At 39.5% G+C, this 21,649-nt stretch overlaps 1 protein-coding gene across 3 annotated transcripts in view; it reads right to left on the reverse strand.

Moving 5' to 3' along the window:
• The window catches only part of Neurl4 (neuralized E3 ubiquitin protein ligase 4), a 508,598-nt gene that overhangs the window by 205,843 nt on the left and 281,106 nt on the right, over window positions 1-21,649 (reverse strand). For all 3 annotated transcript variants that reach the window (XM_071695559.1, XM_071695560.1, XM_071695561.1), the window contains exons 2-3: window positions 6,198-6,299; window positions 1,112-1,225 (exon numbers count right to left, since the gene is read on the reverse strand). In XM_071695559.1, the coding sequence (XP_071551660.1) occupies window positions 1,112-1,225; window positions 6,198-6,299 (216 nt within the window). The remainder of the gene's footprint in view (window positions 1-1,111; window positions 1,226-6,197; window positions 6,300-21,649) is intronic.

The raw sequence follows: 21,649 nt of genomic DNA on the forward strand, positions 1-21,649 counted from the left end.
ATCTGGGCCTAAACATGCAGGAAGGTGATAGGAGAGCAATGATGCTACCTTGTAAGGAACCAAGGAACTCAGATCATATGTATATCAGATGGCTAAACAGTCAACAGTGGGATTATATGGAGCACCATACATCTGTAATTGCTATACACACAGATTCCCTTTTTCTCTCCAATGACAGAAAAACAACCATACAACACAGGAGCATTTCATTCATCCTATAACAATAACAAAGAACTTCTCAGTGAAGGATTAACATGAATCAAATAATCATTGCTAACTCACAGTTTCTACAAAACTAATGAATAAAAGAAATCCCTGGGGTCTATCTACTTAAAACTCACCCATAACTGGTCGTCCAGTGAATTACTAAGAGGAGCAAAAAAAAAATTACTACTTCTACAATGCTTCAGAAATTTCAATTCATTCTTCTGCGAGTCACACGAATAATTATATGGAGCACCATACATCTGTAATTGCTATACACACAGATTCCCTTTTTCTCTCCAATGACAGAAAAACAACCATACAACACAGGAGCATTTCATTCATCCTATAACAATAACAAAGAACTTCTCAGTGAAGGATTAACATGAATCAAATAATCATTGCTAACTCACAGTTTCTACAAAACTAATGAATAAAAGAAATCCCTGGGGTCTATCTACTTAAAACTCACCCATAACTGGTCGTCCAGTGAATTACTAAGAGGAGCAAAAAAAAAATTACTACTTCTACAATGCTTCAGAAATTTCAATTCATTCTTCTGCGAGTCACACGAATAAGAACATCATCACGAAGTAAAAACAAATGGATGGACACCAATGTACAAAATAAAAACAGATAAAAAATACAGGACACCTAAATAATGAGAGAAAAAAAGTAAGCAGGAAAGGCAGTTATTGGCAGAGAAAATACTAATGACACTATCTGAAATAACAAGGGAGAATACTAAAGAGAAAAAAGCTACAATAGAAAGCATCAAGGCACTGACAAAGCATCAAGAGAAACACTAAAAGGAAACCATAAACAAAGAGAAAGGAGGCCTCCCATAAATCATATATTCATATCAATATCTAATCACCTTTTCTACAATCAAACAAAGTTTTCTCACCTGTGATGTTCTCATGACTCCAACTCTATCTCCCTCCACCAGCTTGTCTAGGTCACAGCCATATGCTTCGTGCAGGGAGCGACCATCCCTTAACACTCCTTGACCTAACATTATCTGAAAGATATTGCATAGTTTTGTTAATCATACCCTGTAAAAGTATCTTATTCTATCAACTAGACAGAAACAGATAAATAAAACAATCTAGTAAAGGAATCATACACTAGCACAGTGACCAAGATTTTGTTTCTAAAACACTATGAATCAGCCAAGACTGAAATATGACACAAGCACCTTTTGTCATCAGTAAACCTGTGACTCATTTTTTACCTCTTTTTCTATACCTCCTTTACAACTTTAATACTTCAACCTACAAAATTTGTTACATAATTGTGATAAGAGTTAGTGGCTACATCAACTATATCTCTATAGTCTCCTACATAAAAATGTAGGTTGAGGGAAAACAGTAATGTATTTACCAAAGGCAGTGCACTATGAGCATCTGAGACAACACTAGTTCACTGGGTGCTTGAACACTGTTTCACACCACAAAATTGGGTATATCTGCAAGAGTTTATCACTGTCAGCCACTATAATAATCATCAAGGGGCAGATTCTCATTCAAAGTGACCAATAACCATCCAGCAACCCAAGGTCTGTGATATCATAACCAGGAATTGAGCTAACACAGCAACCGAACTACATCACCATTCACTATCTACTGAAGTCTGTGCCTAAAGCCTGTTCTTGTCAAGATTCTTTTTTTGTAAATAAAAATGTGGAAGGAAAGAAAAATTCTTACAGATGCTCACAAGACTGCCAACAGTAAGAAAACTGTTTTCATCCTTCAAAACTTACCACTTTCACCAACAGACAAGCTGTATGATCATCTGAGAGAACACCAACAAAAAGGAAGAATGACTTGTTGAGAAACATCTGGAAAAATCTAAAACATGACCTATCCTTCATGAAAAGTTTGGTCCTTGCTCTGACCCATCCTCTTTTGACGGTAGCATACCTGAAGTCACACAAGGAAAAACAAGCAGATCTAAACACAGGCGTCTTAGAATAAAGGTGTTTGTCAAAAGGTCATCCTTGTAAGCATTCCCTAACCTATTTCATGTGGAAGTGGCTTTCAAAAGCATGCTGCTTCTGTGTGGAAATGCCTCCTCCCTTTTCTTTTTCAACTTAGTGCTTTTAGAAGCATGCCAGATAAGTTTCTATGGTAACCTTAAGTTGTCAGGAGCCATACCTTACCTCCATCCCCAAGATCCCCTTACATGGGGCTCCTGCAGCCCTTAAGAAGCTAGCCATGTCCACCAGGTGGGACCACAGGACAAACAGAGAGGTGATGTGTGTGCTTTTGTTGGATGAGTACAGGACAAATGAGGGATAAATGTTCTATGCCTTTAATGTGGAAGGTGCATCTTGGGCATGGAGCGTCTAGTAATATCTTGAATCTGTGTTTGTAATGCTGGAGAGATGGGTGGAGCCAACAATACAAACAAGAAAGAATAACATGTACATACTTAGAGAGTTTAGTTTCAGATGGATGTATGTATGGTGGAGATATATCTAAAACTAGGCTGAGATGGCAGTTGTTTATAGATTGTTCAGTCATTTTGGGGTTAATGTTTTTGAATCTATACTGACAAATTAGTAGATCAGGACTGATTGGCTGGTGTCAACTGCTGGCTCTGCCTTCGTTGATGACACCACCAACAATTTTCTCACGAGTTTTGACAAGCAGATTAATCCTTCACAACAATCTAATGCCTTATTTGTAATTATATACTACTTTTCTCCCTCCATTATCCAAGCCTTTGTGGATTGTCTTAGCTTCTTGCCATTTCCGCTAGTGTTCACATTCATCTATGTGTAGGACAAGCAAGTTGGAGGTTCACTGCAGATGTACATCCACTCTAAGTTCATACAGCCTCTTCTGGAAGCCACATACCAACCCATTAATAAAAACAGAACATCGACCACCAGGCATCTCATACACTACACTCTGTTCATAGACAGTATCTAGTCTGTTTTGCTGTTCTTATATAATCAATCTTTACTCCTGAAGACCAGATGAATTTGCAATATTCAACCCCACTTTCTGTAACAATCTATCCAAAATATGGGGTCCTCTTGAATATGGAAATGTTATGTACTCCTTCTTCACACTGTTTCTCCTGTAAGTTCACATCTTGATACTCAGATCAATATTCTCATCAGTTTGGGAATCAAATCTTTAGGATAAAGTAACTTCAACAAATCTGTGATACATCTAAAATCATCATCCAAAAATTCTTGGCTGCATATCCACACAAATCTTAAGAAGAATCTAATCTTGGTTCTCTCACTATATGCAGAGAAGTAGTGGACAAAGCCATGTCTGTTGGCTGACTTCCTATAAACACTAACCTTAGCACTCTGACCTGATCACTATGTCTAGAAAACGAATTCTTTCACTTTCCTCCTTTTCCACAGTAAACTGTGTGTGTTCATCCACATCAAGCAACTACGTCTAGAAAAGGAATTCTTTCACTTTCCTCCTTTTCCACAGTAAACTGTGTGTGTTCATCCAAATCAAGCAATCTTATTCTCCAAGTTTGTGCTATTCAGAAACACTACCAGTACGATGTCAACATATCTGTACCAAGACACATCTTTTCCCATTATTCCACACAGCCAGGGTTTCCACATGGAAGCAGGCCATCATGGCAATAAGCAGTGACCCCATGGCCTCTCTGTGCTGCCTGTATTCCTTACTTTCATATGTGAGAGCACCAAACCTTACACATAAAGGATCCAACCTTACGTAGTCCTCCTTCGTTACTGGTAGATAACCATCCTCAACATTTTATATTGCTCTTCTCACTGATTGTACTGCTCCTTCTATTGGAATGTTTGAGAATAATATTTTAACCTCAAACCTTGCTAACTTCCTCCCATTGAAATTAACATCCCTTATCCTTACTCTAAAATCATCTGAGCTTTAAATGTTATTTATTGATCCAAGCATCAGTGAGAGTGGATTGGCCTGTGTGGTTTGTTCCCATTCCAGAGGTTATACATGTCATTGGCATATTATGTTTGTGAATTTTGGGGAGCTTTCATTCTTGGTGGGCAATGGGTCCTCCTCTAGAAAGTTTATTAACTATCTTCCACTTTCTGACATGTTTAGCACTTTTCTTACCTTATTTTTGAATTTCTTCACCTCACTTTCTGCATATCCTGCTGATTTAAGTCAATGCATCATTTACTAGGTCCACCATTTTATTCAAACAGTCACTTGTATTTATCACAACTACCTTACATCCTTGAGTTATAATCACCTCCTGGAATTCACCTAAATCATTCAAAGCTTCTAAGCAGTTCTTTGGTACTGCAAAATGTTTACAAGCTATGGCTATATGACACAAGATGCCTTGTTTGAACCCTTTGTTCACATTACTTTTATTCCACCTATAGTTCTGCATAATACACACTGTATAACTTTCTCTGCTCATTCTACTACAGAATTTCAAACTGAGCAACAGGGCTTGTGTTTCTATTACTGTTGTTTGCTTTATTAATAGGTTTAAATCCACTCTCCCATTATCCTTCCATACACTCTTTTCACACAGGTATTTTAGATTGTATCATAATCTTTCTTTTTGTTCAATATTTTCTCTTTCTAGCCACAGGCAAATGGTGAGGTGATAGAACATAACTTTCACAATACATCAATTCATAAAATTTGTTTGTCAGGTTAGCACATCCTTTTCCTAGATAAACTCTTGCACTTTCACTAATCAATTTATCCTCATTTCACATTTGTCTGGGGGCCAATCTCGTTAATACTTGCTTGTCCATGCAATCCTACAGAAATCCTCTCTGATTCAAACATCTTGCAATCTTCTTCCTTCTGCAATACTCCTGCTCTACTACACCTATGCCAAAACATAAGAGAGTAAAATTCCAGGTCAGTCCTGTGATTTTCTACCATCCTGATCCACTCATAAATGTGTTTCATCGTCATATTTACTGAGGGATGGGGGATCCATGAGTATAGGCTGCAGATATGTGAAGCAGGGATGGCTGTTGGTATTGGAGTGGTTTATATGACCTATTCGTAATCATATATTTCTACTGAAAAAGTAGGGTGTTATAAACATGTGAGGCACCGTCATACAACTTTATAAATGCTGTCAGCACTAACCATGCTGTTGGTAATTACATTCATCTAACACTCTTATACTACAGAGGTACTTTTCCACTTCTTTCTTAAGTTTCCTGCTCAACTTAATTGTTATGCCCTTTGGTTATGCTATCCCTACATCTATTAAAGAACTGGTCACTGTCTATGTCATCAGTTTAAAAAATTTAAACTTTGTGGTTAGGTCACCTCTAACTCTTCTCTCTTCCATGGTGAGCAAATTCATGGTCTGTAGCCTTTCCCTGCAAATCAGCTCTCTTAATTCTGGAGCCTTCTTTGTTGCTCTCCTCTGGGCTCTTTGTGCATCTTAGGTGTAATAACCAAACTTGAGGAACATACAATAGTTTTGGCCTTACGTTTATGCAAACAGTTTGTTAAATATCTTCTTACCTACGAACTTGAATGCAATTCTAGAATCTGATAGATGACAGCTGGTCTTATATGAGATGATAATGATGTCTGGCAACTTTCCATGCCCCATACCACATTAATCCATTTTAAAACTAAGGAACAAATTACAGACTAAAATATATTTCACAGTCTACTGGTCCTCAGCACATAAATTGATGTCATTCTACAAAGGGTTTAAAGGAGTATTCAGTGGGAAGAGACTAATAACAGTTGTTGGTTATGGGAGGCAAGAGTTAAAAGAACTTGGTACAGGGTCAAAGGGGAAGAATGCTATTCATACATACTTATACCAAAAGAATGATAACATGAAGCTCATTATTAGTAATCACTGGTGTTTATAATGATTCCAAATACTCTACGTCCTACTCAATTATGAGTATGATTAAGCAGATAATATGATTTAGTGTTAAAAATAATTTCAACCCAAAACTGGACAAAATCATAGTTATGGTGAATATAAACAAAGGGTAATCAATGGTAACTCACCCATGTTCCTCCACGTAAGTCTGTGGCAGTTATTGGAATATCAATGACATCTGGATTGCACACTGTCACACCTATCTCGATGCTCCCACTCCAAGTGTTTAGCTATGAGAAAAAAAAAGACTGAATTACATCACTTACAGCATAGACAGAAACGTTTTGCATTCAAGGAAGATAAATAATTCTATGAATATTCTTCACCTTAAACCCATATATAATAGAAAAGAGCATCAAGAACATTTGATTAACTAAATTTTTAATTCATACATTATGGTTAATGCACTAACAACATAATCAAAATTCTTTCTTATCAAGACAAACTTTTATGCAATGTTTCCAAAGACATAATGAGTATCATTACTCCTTTCTCTATTATATTTCTTTTCTCCACTCAATCTCTAAGTATCTCCAACAAAATATTCAAGAAAATATAAGTTCAATGCACTACCTGTTCAACATAGAGCCTTTAGTTCTTTATAGAGTTCAATTCTATTACTGTCTGATTATCTCAAACAACCCCAAAAAGCTGTCACATGGGCTAATGCAAATCTCAAAGTCTGCACAATCTAAAAAAATAATTTACTATGAATACTGGCATTTTTTATACTTCACAAAGTAAATTAATTACCACCCAATAACACCTCATACAAATCCTTCCAAGTATTTCTTGCATACATTTGTCAAAGTAACACCTGATCAACACATCCCCTACCACAACTAAATCCACAGTATTCCTCCCCAATCTGTGCTTTCAACCATGCTCTCAATCACTACAACTATCTCAACAAATCACTTTGTGATAGCAGACCTTTAATATCTACAACAGTAATTTTTGTTTTGGCATCATAAAGCAATCATTTATGAAAAAATGTATGCAAAGACAGTGTACATCTAAAAAAGCACATCTAAATAGGCATCACAAATTATCATCATAAACACTAGTAGAGGAGAGAGGGTGTCAGGGCATGTTAGTGTATGGCGTTGATGCATTTGATGGCTGCCATAAGACACAACTCACTCTTTATTTTGCTCCTACTCATTTATCAAACACCAAATCTTCTTAATAATTTTTTCTTACTGCACTCACATTTACAATAATCTGTACTTTTATTTTTACTGAAAAAAGCTAAAAACTGCAGAATGGAAATGCAGTTTTAATTCTAAGTCACTGAAAGGGTAAAGTTAGCACTTCTCAACTTTATTATTTCAAAGCATATTTCTGAGTTAGCATGATCCCCATATTCTACTGATATCATCTATTATCCAAAGAGAGGATGAAAAACAAAAATCTTTCCAAGTACACATGGTAAATAAAGGAAGAAACATTTAGTGCCTTCACCCTCTCAATCAATACCCTCCCATATGATTTACCAAAAATACTCAACAAACTTATACCTCTGTAATTTGAGCACTCACTCTTATCCCCTTTGCCTTTGTACAATGGCACTATGCAACCATTCCGCCAATCCTCAGGCACCTCACCATGAATCATACATACATCAAATAACCTTACCAACCAGTCAACAATACAGTCACCCCCTTTTTTAATAAATTCCACTGCAATACCATCCAAACCTGCTGCCTTGCCGGATTTCATCTTCCGCAAAGCTTTTACTACCTCTTCTCCGTTTACCAAATCATTTTCCCTAACCCTCTCACTTTGCACACCACCTTGACCAAAACACCCTACATCTGCCACTCTATCATCTAACACATTCAACAAACCTTCAAAATACTCACTCCATCTCCTTCTCACATCACCACTACTTGTTATCACCTCCCCATTAGCCCCCTTCACTGATGTTCCCATTTGCTCCCTTGTCTTACACACTTTATTTACCTCATTCCAGAACATCTTTTTATTATCCCTAAAATTTAATGATACTCTCTCACCCCAACTCTCATTTGCCCTCTTTTTCACCTCTTGCACCTTTCTCTTGACCTCCTGTCACTTTCTTTTATGCATCTCCGACTCATTTGCATTTTTTCCCTGCAAAAATCGTCCAAATACCTCTCTCTTCTCTTTCACTAATAATCTTACTTCTTCATCCCACTACTCACTACCCTTTCTAATCAACCCACCTCCCACGCTTCTCATGCCACAAGCATCTTTTGCGCAAGCCATCACTGCTTCCCTAAATATATCCCATTCCTCCCCCACTCCCCTTACCTCCTTTGTTCTCACCTTTTTCCTTTCTGTACTCAGTCTCTCCTGGTACTTCCTCACACAAGTCTCCTTCCCAAGCTCACTTACTCTCACCACCCTCTTCACCCCAACATTCTCTCTTCTTTTCTGAAAACCCATACAAATCTTCACCTTCGCCTCCACAAGATAATGATCAGACATCCCTCCAGTTGCACCATTCAGCACATTAACATCCAAAAGTCTCTCTTTCGCATGCCTGTCAATTAACACGTAATCCAATAACGCTCTCTGGCCATCTCTCCTACTTACATACGTATACTTATGTATATCTCGCTTTTTAAACCAGGTATTCCCAATCACCAGTCCTTTTTCAGCACATAAATCTACAAGCTCTTCACCATTTACATATATATATATATATATAAAAAAAAAAAAAAAAAAAAATATATATATATATATATATATATATATATATATATATATGTATATTTTTTTTGCTTTGTCGCTGTCTCCCGCGTTTGCGAGGTAGCGCAAGGAAACAGACGAAAGAAATGGCCCAACCCCCCCCATACACATGTATATACATACGTCCACACACGCAAATATACATACCTACACAGCTTTCCATGGTTTACCCCAGATGCTTCACATGCCTTGATTCAATCCACTGACAGCACGTCAACCCCGGTATACCACATCGCTCCAATTCACTCTATTCCTTGCCCTCCTTTCACCCTCCTGCATGTTCAGGCCCCGATCACACAAAATCTTTTTCACTCCATCTTTCCACCTCCAATTTGGTCTCCCTCTTCTCCTCGTTCCCTCCACCTCCGACACATATATCCTCTTGGTCAATCTTTCCTCACTCATTCTCTCCATGTGCCCAAACCATTTCAAAACACCCTCTTCTGCTCTCTCAACCACGCTCTTTTTATTTCCACACATCTCTCTTACCCTTACATTACTTACTCGATCAAACCGCCTCACACCACACATTGTCCTCAAACATCTCATTTCCAGCACATCCATCCTCCTGTGCACAACTCTATCCATAGCCCACGCCTCGCAACCATATATATATATATATATATATATATATATATATATATATATATATATATATATATATATATATTTATATTTATAAATGTTTCTTACATTTTTCATATGTATATATATGTATGTGTGTGTGTGTGTGTATATGTGCGTATGTATGTGTATATGTATATATATATGTATATTATCCCTGGGGATAGGGGTGAAAGAATACTTCCCACGTATTCCTCGCGTGTCGTAGAAAGCGACTAGAGGGGACGGGAGCGGGGGGCCAGAAATCCTCCCCTCCTTGTATTAACTTTCTAAAATGGGAAACAGAAGAAGGAGTCACGCGGGGAGTGCTCATCCTCCTCGAAGGCTCAGAGTGGGGTGCCTAAATGTGTGTGGATGTAACCAAGATGTCAAAAAAGGAGAGATAGGTAGTATGTTTGAGGAAAGGAACCTGGATGTTTTGGCTCTGAGTGAAACGAAGCTCAAGGGTAAAGGGGAAGAGTGGTTTGGGAATGTCTGGGGAGTAAAGTCAGGGGTTAGTGAGAGAACAAGAGCAAGGGAAGGAGTAGCAATACTCCTGAAACAGGAGTTGTGGGAGTATGTGATAGAGTGTAAGAAAGTAAATTCTCGATTAATATGGGTAAAACTAAAAGTTGATGGAGAGAGATGGGTGATTATTGGTGCATATGCACCTGGGCATGAGAAGAAAGATCAAGAGAGGCAAGTGTTTTGGGAGCAGCTGAATGAGTGTGTTAGTGGTTTTGATGCACGAGACCGGGTTATAGTGATGGGTGATTTGAATGCAAAGGTGAGTAATGTGGCAGTTGAGGGAATAATTGGTATACATGGGGTGTTCAGTGTTGTAAATGGAAATGGTGAAGAGCTTGTAGATTTATGTGCTGAAGAAGGACTGATGACTGGGAATACCTGGTTTAAAAAGCGAGATATACATAAGTATACTTATGTAAGTAGGAGAGATGGCCAGAGAGCGTTATTGGATTACGTGTTAATTGACAGGCGTGCGAAAGAGAGACTTTTGGATGTTAATGTGCTGAGAGGTGCAACTGGAGGGATGTCTGATCATTATCTTGTGGAGGCTAAGGTGAAGATTTGTATGGGTTTTCAGAAAAGAAGAGTGAATGTTGGGGTGAAGAGGGTGGTGAGAGTAAGTGAGCTTGGGAAGGAGACCTGTGTGAGGAAGTACCAGGAGAGACTGAGTACAGAATGGAAAAAGGTGAGAACAATGGAAGCAAGGGGAGTGGGGGAGGAATGGGATGTATTTAGGGAATCAGTGATGGATTGCGCAAAAGATGCTTGTGGCATGAGAAGAGTGGGAGGTGGGTTGATTAGAAAGGGTAGTGAGTGGTGGGATGAAGAAGTAAGAGTATTAGTGAAAGAGAAGAAAGAGGCATTTGGACGATTTTTGCAGGGAAAAAATGCAATTGAGTGGGAGATGTATAAAAGAAAGAGACAGGAGGTCAAGAGAAAGGTGCAAGAGGTGAAAAAAAGGGCAAATGAGAGTTGGGGTGAGAGAGTATCATTAAATTCTAGGGAGAATAAAAAGATGTTCTGGAAGGAGGTAAATAAAGTGCGTAAGACAAGGGAGCAAATGGGAACTTCAGTGAAGGGCGCAAATGGGGAGGTGATAACAAGTAGTGGTGATGTGAGAAGGAGATGGAGTGAGTATTTTGAAGGTTTGTTGAATGTGTTTGATGATAGAGTGGCAGATATAGGGTGTTTTGGTCGAGGTGGTGTGCAAAGTGAGAGGGTTAGGGAAAATGATTTGGTAAACAGAGATGAGGTAGTAAAAGCTTTGCGGAAGATGAAAGCCGGCAAGGCAGCAGGTTTGGATGGTACTGCAGTGGAATTTATTAAAAAAGGGGGTGACTGTATTGTTGACTGGTTGGTAAGGTTATTTGATGTATGTATGACTCATGGTGAGGTGCCTGAGGATTTGCGGAATGCGTGCATAGTGCCATTGTACAAAGGCAAAGGGGATAAGAGTGAGTGCTCAAATTACAGAGGTATAAGTTTGTTGAGTATTCCTGGTAAATTATATGGGAGGGTATTGATTGAGAGGGTGAAGGCATGTACAGAGCATCAGATTGGGGAAGAGCAGTGTGGTTTCAGAAGTGGTAGAGGATGTGTGGATCAGGTGTTTGCTTTGAAGAATGTATGTGAGAAATACTTAGAAAAGCAAATGGATATGTATGTAGCATTTATGGATCTGGAGAAGGCATATGATAGAGTTGATAGAGATGCTCTGTGGAAGGTATTAAGAATATATGGTGTGGGAGGAAAGTTGTTAGAAGCAGTGAAAAGTTTTTATCGAGGATGTAAGGCATGTGTACGTGTAGGAAGAGAGGAAAGTGATTGGTTCTCAGTGAATGTAGGTTTGCGGCAGGGGTGTGTGATGTCTCCATGGTTGTTTAATTTGTTTATGGATGGGGTTGTTAGGGAGGTAAATGCAAGAGTTTTGGAAAGAGGGGCAAGTATGAAGTCTGTTGGGGATGAGAGAGCTTGGGAAGTGAGTCAGTTGTTGTTCGCTGATGATACAGCGCTGGTGGCTGATTCATGTGAGAAACTGCAGAAGCTGGTGACTGAGTTTGGTAAAGTGTGTGGAAGAAGAAAGTTAAGAGTAAATGTGAATAAGAGCAAGGTTATTAGGTACAGTAGGGTTGAGGGTCAAGTCAATTGGGAGGTGAGTTTGAATGGAGAAAAACTGGAGGAAGTGAAGTGTTTTAGATATCTGGGAGTGGATCTGGCAGCGGATGGAACCATGGAAGCGGAAGTGGATCATAGGGTGGGGGAGGGGGCGAAAATTCTGGGGGCCTTGAAGAATGTGTGGAAATCGAGAACATTATCTCGGAAAGCAAAAATGGGTATGTTTGAAGGAATAGTGGTTCCAACAATGTTGTATGGTTGCGAGGCGTGGGCTATGGATAGAGTTGTGCGCAGGAGGATGGATGTGCTGGAAATGAGATGTTTGAGGACAATGTGTGGTGTGAGGTGGTTTGATTGAGTGAGTAACGTAAGGGTAAGAGAGATGTGTGGAAATAAAAAGAGCGTGGTTGAGAGAGCAGAAGAGGGTGTTTTGAAGTGGTTTGGGCACACGGAGAGGATGAGTGAGGAAAGATTGACCAAGAGGATATATGTGTCGGAGGTGGAGGGAGCAAGGAGAAGAGGGAGACCAAATTGGAGGTGGAAGGATGGAGTGAAAAAGATTTTGTGTGATCGGGGCCTGAACATGCAGGAGGGTGAAAGGAGGGCAAGGAATAGAGTGAATTGGAGCGATGTGGTATACCAGGGTTGACGTGCTGTCAGTGGATTGAATCAAGGCATGTGAAGCGTCTGGGGTAAACCATGGAAAGCTGTGTAGGTATGTATATTTGTGTGTGTGGACGTATGTATATACATGTGTATGGGGGGGTTGGGCCATTTCTTTCGTCTGTTTCCTTGCGCTATCTCGCGAACGCGGGAGACAGCGACAAAGTATAAGAAAAAAAAAAAATATATATATATATATATATATATATATATATATATATATATATATATATATATATATATATATATATTATCCCTAGGGATAGGGGATTAAGAATACTTCTCACGTATTCCCTGCGTGTCGTAGAAGGTGACTAAAAGGGGAGGGAGCGGGGGCCTGAAAATCCTCCCCTCTCGTTTTTTTTTTTTTTTTATTTTCCAAAAGAAGGAACAGAGGGGGCCAGGTGAGGATATTCCAAAAAAGGCCCAGTCCTCTGTTCCTAACGCTACCTCGCTAACGTGGGAAATGGCGAATAGTTTAAAAGAAAGAAAAGAAATATATTCAAGTGATTTACAAAACATATTCTCATAAAAGAATCAATGCAGTCATTTGTTAAAACAGTGGGATATCCATTTTATTCATTTAATAATAAATGCACCACCCACAGCAAAAAAAGGGACAAGGCACATCACTTATGAACAACTGGGATTTGTCAAATTTCACTAGGTATATGAAGCATTTTAAGGTTGCCTATTATCAAAGTATACTGCAAATACTGACAAGTCATATAATTCAACAGTCCACAATACTGAACCCTACAAAGTAATTTGAACTAACTTTTTTCTATTCTACACCTGGGCAAGACATTGAAGAAGAGGCAAAATGTAAGGTCAGATAATGTAAAACAATGAAAATCAGAGGAAGAAAACAGCATAACCTGTGGGAGCCTCATCTAACTTTCCCTTAGGATGACATTTACTTTATCTTTAGCATTATCTTAAAATGTTTGTGTTCATAGTCACTAGTAGCCCTGATGCTTTCATATATTCATTAAAAGTAAAACTCTTCTTATTATTCTCATCAGAAAGTTAATGAAATTATTCTTTTCATTTAATTTCCATGTAATTATACAGTGTAATATAATCTAAAGGGACATATTAATTACCTTTCATTTGAGAACGACCACAAGATTTATACTTAAAACAAACAACCACAACAGGTCTAAAAAAGGAGACCAAACTGCACCATATTTTTAACATATTACTTAAAATGAGATATGCTACCCCTAAGAAGATTTAGATTTTCATGTGCTGTATTTTTCTTTTAATATTTTCATTGTTTTCAACAATATATAATCCAATTCTTTTCCTTCATTTCTAATGCTCAGTAATTAGTTATATTGTACTGGTGGCATAGCAAAAAGAACTAATGTAGCATTTATGGATCTGGAGAAGGCATATGATAGAGTTGATAGAGATGCTCTGTGGAAGGTATTAAGAATATATGGTGTGGGAGGCAAGTTGTTAGAAGCAGTGAAAAGTTTTTATCGAGGATGTAAGGCATGTGTACGTGTAGGAAGAGAGGAAAGTGATTGGTTCTCAGTGAATGTAGGTTTGCGGCAGGGGTGTGTGATGTCTCTATGGTTGTTTAATTTGTTTATGGATGGGGTTGTTAGGGAGGTGAATGCAAGAGTTTTGGAAAGAGGGGCAAGTATGAAGTCTGTTGGGGATGAGAGAGCTTGGGAAGTGAGTCAGTTGTTGTTTGCTGATGATACAGCGCTGGTGGCTGATTCATGTGAGAAACTGCAGAAGCTGGTGACTAAGTTTGGTAAAGTGTGTGAAAGAAGAAAGTTAAGATTAAATGTGAATAAGAGCAAGGTTAATTTATTAGGTACAATAGGGTTGAGGGTCAAGTCAACTGGGAGGTGAGTTTGAATGGAGAAAAACTGGAGGAAGTGAAGTGTTTTAGATATCTGGGAGTGGATCTAGCAGCGGATGGAACCATGGAAGCAGAAGTGGATCATAGGGTGGGGGAGGGGGCGAAAATTCTGGGAGCCTTGAAGAATGTGTGGAAGTCGAGAACATTATCTCGGAAAGCAAAAATGGGTATGTTTGAAGGAACAGTGGTTCCAACAATGTAGTATGGTTGCGAGGCATGGGCTATGGATAGAGTGGTGCGCAGGAGGATGGATGTGCTGGAAATGAGATGTTTGAGGACAATGTGTGGTGTGAGGTGGTTTGATCGAGTAAGTAACGTAAGGGTAAGAGAGATGTGTGGAAATAAAAAGAGCGTGGTTGAGAGAGCAGAAGAGGGTGTTTTGAAATGGTTCGGGCACATGGAGAGAATGAGTGAGGAAAGATTGACCAAGAGGATATATGTGTCGGAGGTGGAAGGAACGAGGAGAAGAGGGAGACCAAATTGGAGGTGGAAAGATGGAGTGAAAAAGATTTTGTGTGATCGGGGCCTGAACATGCAGGAGGGTGAAAGGAGGGCAAGGAATAGAGTGAATTGGAGCGATGTGGTATACTGGGGTTGACATGCTGTCAGTGGATTGAATCAGGGCATGTGAAGCGTCTGGGGTAAACCATGGAAAGCTGTGTAGGTATGTATATTTGCGTGTGTGGACGTATGTATATACATGTGTATGGGGGTGGGTTGGGCCATTTCTTTCGTCTGTTTCCTTGTGCTACCTCGCAAACGCGGGAGACAGCGGAAAAAAAAAAAAAAAATAATATCAATGGAACTGTTACAGCTCACAGAACTCTCCTAAAATGTTAAATTTCTTGGGCCAGTAATGCGGAATCTAAAAGAATTTCTTATGGAAAGGCAGGATTAACCAAGGTAATCTTTTTATTTTTCTGATAGTTACTGCCATGACAAAGGCAAAACATGCCCCAGTCATGGCCACTAAATCAAACTAAAACATTAGCAGCTTATCTTATTTCTTTGAATTAGAAGATTTCAGGTGTATTTGGTCATCTTGTTTCATATGATTTCCTGAACATTTTCTATAATTTATGGTTATTACTTAAAATATGATTCTCTTTCAGCAAGATTTTCATAAAATGTCTTGTACCCATATTTGATTCTTTTTCCTTTGCAAATATGCTGTTTTTTCTCTGCACATACACCAATTTGCTTCTGGTTGATAGATTTAACCCCACAAGGAAATATAAGCTTAACACAGAAATAGCTGGACAACTTCTAGAAACAAACAAAATCTATAAAAGCTTCAACTAACTTCTTGCCATGGACAATTAACTTTACTCTCATGTTATTTCAAAAATATAATTGTCTGTGGCCTCAAATTCTGTTCTAAATGTTGGAAGAATTCGTCACCAACTCTGAACGCATTCAAACATGAGAAAATCCAACCAGGTGTACAGTCTTAAAACAGAAGCAGGAGAGAGCACAAGACTATCTTGTTCATACATTTTGTCAATGAAAATGGAAACATAAGGTAAACTTCAAATGTCATCGTAAGCCATGAGTTAGTTTTTTGAAGAATACCAGCTAATTTTACCTTGATTAACCCCACTATTTCTCACACGAGTTCCACTCTCCTTCCCACTCTTAACATCTACTGTTGTGTAATACAATAAAATGATTTATTTCCCTCAACAAATTTCTTACATTTATCATCAAACAATTTTTCCATTAAGGTATGAGAGAATAATGAGATTGCACAAGTTCAGTCAATAAGTATTTGAGGTTGGAGTAATTTGACGGGGACCACTACTTTAATCATCCTCTGATGATGAGCTGAAGGCAGCACAGACTACAAAGATGAAGAAAACATAGGGTTAGCATAAAAGTAGGTGAAATAATTGTGGAAATCAAAAGAACCTATGAACACCTCACCAACCTCCCCCTAGTACTGCAGTCAAAATCTAACCCTTCTATATCATTAGAAAAAATATAAAATTGTTACCAATTAATGCATACATCCAGTTATAAGGCATTAGGTTTGTTTACAAGCAGCAAATGAATGAAGGCACATTTCAAAAACACTCTTGACCATGTGGGTGCTGGCTGCAGAAAACAATGAATTTGGTTTTGTACCATATACTTCAACTATAATGATGGATATTACTGTGAATCTCATCCACTAGCGGATGTTCGGTGAAATCTCAAATTTCCCTGTTCTTCACAGCCCCTGAGAATACTAACTGATCTATTACAGCAGGATACCAAAAAAAAAAAGAAAAAAAAAAATTGTAATCATGCTCCACCAGCCTTAATTTATTTTCCAAGATAAGTCTTTCAATTCTACAAAAATTCACCATGATTCCAGAGTAAATAAAGTCACACCACTGAAGTGCCTGTAAACCTTTTCACATACTTTCTTTCCTAAAACACTACCTACACATGAGATGAATATCAGCCACCTAAAATCATTATTTATATATATCTATTTGCTTTGTCGCTGTCTCCCGCGTTAGCGAGGTAGCGCAAGGAAACAGACAAAAGAATGGCCCAACCCACCCACATACACATGTATATACATACACGTCCACACACAGCACATATACATACCTATACATCTCAATGTATACATATATATACACACACAGACACACATATATACCCATGTACATAATTCATACTGTCTGCCTTTATTCATTCCCATCGCCACCTGCCACACATGGAATAACAACTCCCTCCCCCCTCATGTGTGCGAGGTAGCACTAGGAAAAACCAAAAAAGGCCCCATTCGTTCACACTCAGTCTCTAGCTGTCATGTAATAATGCATCGAAACCACAGCTCCCTTTCCACATCCAGGCCCCACAGAACTTTCCATGGTTTACCCCAGACGCTCCACATGCCCTGGTTCAATCCACTGACAGCACGTCGACCCCGGTATACCACATCGTTCCAATTCACTCTATTCCTTGCACGCCTTTCACCCTCCTGCATGTTCAGGCCCCGATCACTCAAAGTCTTTTTCACTCCATCTTTCCACATCCAATTTGGTCTCCCACTTCTCCTCGTTCCCTCCACCTCTGACACATATATCCTCTTGGTCAATCTTTCATCACTCACTCTCTCCATGTGACCAAACCACCTCAAAACACCCCCTTCTGCTCTCTCAACCACACTCTTTTTATTACCACACATCTCTCTTATATATATAAATATAAATATTAATATTTTATATTTTTATCATACTTAGTCACTGTCTCCCACATTAGCAAAGTAGCGCTAGGAAACAGACGAAAGAATGGCCCAACCAATAGACATGCATATACATAAACACCCACACACGCACATATACATACCTATACATTTCAACGTATACATATATATACATACACAGACATATACATATATACACATGGACATATTCATACTTGCTGCCTTCATCCATTCCCATTGCCACCCCGCCACACATGAAATGGCACCTCCCTTCCCCTGCACACATGCGAGGTAGCGCTAGGAAAAGACAACAGAGGCCACGTTCGTTCATACTCAGTCTCTAGCTGTCATGTGTAATGCATCAAAACCACAGCTCCCCATCCAAAGACCTTTCTATGGTTTACCCCAGACGCTTTACTTGCCCTGGTTCAGTCCACTGACAGCCCGTCGACCCCAGTATACCACATCGTTCCAACTCACTCTATTCCTTGCATGCCGTTCACCCTCCTGTATGTTCAGGCCCCAATCACTCAAAATCTTTTTCACTCCATCCGTCCACCTCCAATTTGGTTTCCCGCTTTGACTTGTTCCCTCCACCTCTAACACATATCCTCTTTGTCAATCTTTTCTCACTCATTCTATCCATTAGTCCAAACCATTTCAAAACACCCTCTTCTGTTCTCTCAACCACATTCTTTTCTAGTTCCACACATGTCTCTTACCCTTTCATTACTTACTCGATCAAACCACCTCACACCACACATTGTCCTCATACATTTCATTTCCATCACATCCACCCTCCTCTGTACAACCCTATCTATAACCCATGCCTCATAACCATACAACATTGTTGGAACTAATATATATATATTCATTTATTATACTTTGTTGCTGTCTCCCGTGTTAGCGAGGTAGCGCAAGGAAACAGATGAAAAAAAGGGCCCAACCCACCCACATAGACATGTATATACATACAAGTCCACACACGCACATATACATACCTATACATCTCAACGTATACATACATATACACACTCAGATATATAAATATTGTCACACGTACATAATTTATAGTCTGCCCTTATTCATTCCCGTCGCCACCCCGCCACACATGAAATAACAACCCCCTCCCCCCGGATGTGCGCGAGGTAGTGCTAGGAAAAGACAACAAAGGCCACATTCATTCACACTCAGTCTCTAGCTGTCATGTATAATGCACCGAAACCACAGCTCCCTTTCCACATCCAGGCCCCACAGAACTTTCCATGATTTACCCCAGACGCTTCATGTGCCCTGGTTCAATCCATTAACAGCACGTCGACCCCGGTATACCACATCGTTCCAACTCACTCTATTCCTTGCACAGCCTTTCACCCTCCTGCATGTTCAGGCCCCGATCACTCAAAATCTTTTTCACTCCATCTTTCCACCTCCAATTTGGTCTCCTACTTCTCCTCATTCCCTCCACCTCTGACACATATATCCTCTTTCTCAATCTTTCCTCACTCATTCTCTCCATGTGACCAAACCATTTCAGCACACCCTCTTCTGCTCTCTCAACCACACTCGTTTTATTACCACACATCTCTCTTACCCTTTCATTACTTACTCAATCAAACCACTTCACACCACATATTGCCCTCAAACATCTCATTTCCAGCAGATCCACCCTCCTCCGCACAACTCTATCTACAGCCCATGCCTCGCAACCATATATCATTGTTGGAACTACTATTCCTTCAAACATACCCATTTTTGCTTTCCAAGATAACTTTCTCACTTCCAAACATTCTTCAATGCTCCCAGAACTTTCGCCCCCTCCCCCACCCTATGATTCACTTCCGCTTCCATGGCTCCATCTGCTGCCAAATCCACTCCCAGATATCTAAAAACTTCACTTCCTCCACTTTTTCTCCATTCAAACTTACCTCCCAATTGACTTGTCCCTCAACCCTACTGTATCTAATAACCTTCCTCTCATTCACATTTACTCTCAGCTTTCTTCTTTCATACACTTTATCAAACTCAGTCACCAGCTTCTGCAGTTTCTCACCTGAATCATCCACCAGCACTGTATCATCAGCGAACAACAACTGACTCACTTCCCAAGCCCTCTCATCCAAAAAAAGACTGCATACTTGCCCCTCTTTCCAAAACTCTTGCATTCACTTCCCTAACCACCCCATCCATAAACAAACTGACATTCAATGGGAACCAATCACTTTCCTCTCTTCCTACTCGTATACGTGCCTTACATCCTTGGTAAAAACTTTTCACTGCTTCCAGCAACTTACCTCCCACACCATACACCCTTAAGACCTTCCACAAAGCATCTCTATGATATGCCTTCTCCAGATCCATAAATGCTACATACAAATCCATCTGTTTCTCACATACATTCTTCAAAGCAAACACCTGATCCACACATCCTCTACCACTTCTGAAACCACACTGCTCCTCCCCAATCTGATGCTCTGTACATGCCTTTACCCTCTCAATCAATAACCTCCCATATAATTTCCCAGGAATACTCAACAAACTTATACCTCACCTTTATCCCCTTTGCCTTTGTACAATGGTACTGTGCATGCATTCCGCCAATCCTCAGGCACTTAGCCATGAACCGTACATACACTAAATATCCTTACCAACCAATCAACAACACAGTCACCCCCTTTTTTAACAAATTTCACTACAATACCATCTAAACTTGCTGCCTTGCCAGCTTTCATCTTCCGCAAAGCTTTTACTACCTTTTCTCTGTTTACCAAATCATTCTCACTGACCCTCTCACTTTGCACACCACCTCAACCATGACACCCTATATCTACCACTCTATCATCAAACACATTAAACAAACCTTCAAAATACTCACTCCATCTCCTTCTGACTTCACCACTACTTGTTATTACCTCCCCATTAGCCCCCTTCACCGATGTTCCCATTTGTTCTCTTGTCTTATGCACTTTATTTACCCCCTTCCAAAACATCATTTATTCTCCCTAAAATTTAATGATACTCTCTCACCCCAACTCTCATTTGCCCTCTTTTTCACCTCTTGCAACTTTCTCTTGACCTCCTGGCACCTTCTTTTATACATCTCCCACTCATCTGCACAGCTTCTAAAATTCTTGAAAGAGACCATTACAGCCAACACGGACTTCTACTGCCAGAAACGAGTCCCCTGGTGTGATTTTTGAAGATACTCATGTTCTTTCCATCATGGCACTGAAGTAAAATTGTCTAATGCCCTTTCCAATTACAAGTTATCTATCAATGCAGAAAAAGAAGAATGAATCAATTTGTGCAGTTTCAACATGTCCAATTGTGTAAGTGCAGTTTCAAGAGAAATACAGTTTGACAGAATAATTTCCTTATCAGAATATTAGACTAAAGTTTGATAAGATTCAATGTGGAAAAATTATCTTTATAACTCCATATTCAATGTCATACATGGACTGGAACTGAGTTATAAAGAAGAATCAGAAGGGCTGCTGCCACAGGAACATAACATCCACCACAATTCAACAAAGTATAAAACACTGGAGCTTCCTGGCCCTGCCCACCATGTAACTCAAGCCATAAATTACACCATCAACCAACCCCTGCCCACCACTAGAATTTCATCATCACCTCAATCATCATCCCCTGCCCACTAAGGGACGTAGGCCATCAATTACATGACCAGTCCCTGCTCACCATGACATTCAGGCCAACTTTTACACCATCAGCCCCTGTATACCACAAGACCTAGGCCATTATCAACACCACCCTCCCTTGCCCACCACTGACTCAGATTATCGTTTACACCATCAGCCCCTCCCACCACTGGACACAAGCCATCATTCAAACATCCA

The sequence above is a fragment of the Panulirus ornatus genome, chromosome 58 (genome assembly GCF_036320965.1).
Source record: "Panulirus ornatus isolate Po-2019 chromosome 58, ASM3632096v1, whole genome shotgun sequence".
NCBI classification, from domain to species: domain Eukaryota; kingdom Metazoa; phylum Arthropoda; class Malacostraca; order Decapoda; family Palinuridae; genus Panulirus; species Panulirus ornatus.